The sequence below is a fragment of the Bidens hawaiensis genome, unplaced genomic scaffold, assembly GCF_021521415.1.
Source record: "Bidens hawaiensis isolate Kalapana, Puna unplaced genomic scaffold, B.hawaiensis_p1.1 tig00008125_1, whole genome shotgun sequence".
Lineage (NCBI taxonomy): Eukaryota > Viridiplantae > Streptophyta > Magnoliopsida > Asterales > Asteraceae > Bidens > Bidens hawaiensis.
The window spans coordinates 96,192-98,671 of NW_027491578.1; the positions used below are offsets into that span (position 1 = coordinate 96,192).

Below are 2,480 nucleotides of genomic sequence, written 5' to 3' on the forward strand. Positions count from 1 at the left end.
GCATAACCCATAGACCATTTTAACACATTTAACACAAGTGGAGAGTGGTTTAATCCATTTTTAAAGTGTCATGTCACTTTAATCTATATATGGATTAGAGTATACCTCATGGCCTTATGACTCGCTATTTGATAATCTTGTGCCGATAATATGTTGACTTATTAATATAGCCTCTTAATTATTTAACATGCCTCTAAAATTTAAGTATTAAGAAACTTCATAAGCTTTTAAAAACCCATATATCAACCATTGTAAAATAACAATAAAATATTTGAATAATAAGAAACTTATGATTTACAAGCTATATTTTTAGTATTTTTCTCAAAACAAAAGTTAATAACTAAAATTCAAAAAAAATACTGTTTATCGAATCGATACTAGTAAAAGCTGTGTACATTAACAAGATAACAATATAAATATACTAGAAGAGTGCCCGCGCGATGCAGCGGGAAACCGAAAACACATACTTTTATAATCATATAACAAATTTTTGGGTGTTCAATATTTTGTTTAAAACTGTAAGACTGTTCACCAGTTTGGTTTCACGGTTGAAACCGGAGCTGACCATACATATTAAAATGTTAATTATTACTTATTTAGCATTAGATATAATATATATTAGACATAGTTAAAATATAGTTAACCGAAGTTTTATTTAATACGAGCAAAATCGTCTATCACAACTTTAATTTAACCAAATTTTCAGTATGGTTTTTTTATAATCTTTGTTCTTGTTATGATTTCACATTCTATTTATTCTAATAAAGTTTATTATTCATGTCACCAAAGTTATCTTTGTTCATAGTATGATTATCTTAATAACGTATTAGTTGATGTTTAGTTTGAAGTGAATGTATATGCAGATTTATAATTCTTATTTTAAATTTTAAATTCAAATTTTTTTATCGAAGTACAAACTATATCGGAACCTAATAGTTGGTAATGGTTTGGTTTAGTTGGGTTTTAATTAGAAATAGTTTAGTTTTGGTTTTCAACGACAACAAAAAATGGGTAAAGTTGGCTCATGGTTTAATTTAAAACCATCAAAAGCAAACCGCAAACACTTTTGCATAATTTTTTTTACTTCGAAAACTATAGCAATATCATACTCAAATTAAAGATAATAGAATGCTCGTTTTTATGATGCCATTTATTTTAAAAAATATTAACGTACGAAAAAATTATGATCGTTTTAAAATCATGGGTGTAATTGGGTTAAAAGTGAAAATAAAATAATATATAAGTAAAAGACAAAGGACCAAAGTTATAACTTTAAGGGATGAAACTTGTAACTATTTTGAAGAATTGAAAATGCACGTGAGATTTTTATGTTATAATTACATTTTTTCCCTAATTAGTCTTGTACATAATGCATTAATTCTTGTAAATTACTTAAAGATGGCGTCTTAATTTGACCCTCTTTGATGCATTATATATAGTAATGATAATTTCAATAACAACTTTATCCGTATTTTTTAATAAAATTGTACGGAAAAATAAAATAAAACCATCACATTAAATTTTCACTAGGAACAAGTGATTACTTTTCCTGTTGATGAAACCTAACTTGTCTAGCAATAAACCCTTCAATCCTCCTTTGAAACTCCTCATTACTCAACTCCTCTACGACGTCGTCTTGTTTCTTCTCTTCCACCGGAATAATATCCACTTTCCGGTGACCAATCTCCGTCACCGACCGCTTCAACTTCTTGTCAACTTTCACCATCTTCTCCGACTGACTCCTCTTATAAGCTTTTAGACCCAGATCCGGTTTAGTATTTACTTCACATATCATTTGCTTATCCTGGTAAACAACTTCCTCCGGTTCAAGAACCGGTGGCACGTCACTATTCACAATCTCTTCGTACAAATCAGTCCCGGTGATATTAATATCTAATAAGTTTCCACCGGATTTGACTACGAGAGTGAGAACTATGATGTTACCTATAAAGAAAATGAATAGAGGGCTAACGATGATGGTGATAAGTTGCCGGAAGTACTCGCCGGAGATTCTAACGACGAATGGTAAACGAGATGAGACCCATGACAGTAGAACTACGGCTAGTAAGACTTCAACTAGCCGGAATAATTTGGCTAGTTTTTTGAACCGGTGGTAGTGTAGTATTGCGGTATCTTTTTCGGACTTAATGTTGTGGATGTCGAAGATATCCATGTTTTATGGGTGGACGGAGGTAGGTTTCCGGTGACGGAGTTAGGGTGATTGGTTTTTGTAAAACAATGGAACTTAGCGGGTTTTTATAGAGGGAAGGGGGCCCACAAGAAGTACTTTAGATAGGGGAAGAGCAAAAGTGGAGGAAGAAGAATATGTTTAAAATTTTGAATTTTTTTTTTTTTTTGTTTAATACGGTATTACTTTGATGCAATTTGATGAATAAATACGTTTTCTTTTGTAGATATTACTTTAAAATTGTAAAAATCGTATAAATATATTGTGCCCTATTTTACTATGTTTCGGACTC

At 30.9% G+C, this 2,480-nt stretch overlaps 1 protein-coding gene across 1 annotated transcript; it reads right to left on the reverse strand.

The window, feature by feature from the left end:
- Positions 1-1,540: 1,540 nt before the first annotated feature.
- Positions 1,541-2,173, reverse strand: LOC143637120 (uncharacterized). Its single transcript, XM_077104569.1, has one exon. The coding sequence runs from the start codon at positions 2,171-2,173 to the stop codon at positions 1,541-1,543; it is 633 nt and encodes a 210-aa protein (XP_076960684.1).
- Positions 2,174-2,480: the final 307 nt, after the last annotated feature.

Coding starts and splice junctions, on each gene's coding strand:
- LOC143637120 (XM_077104569.1), bottom strand. CDS start 2,173: ATGGATATCTTCGACATCCACAACATTAAGTCCGAAAAAGATACCGCA.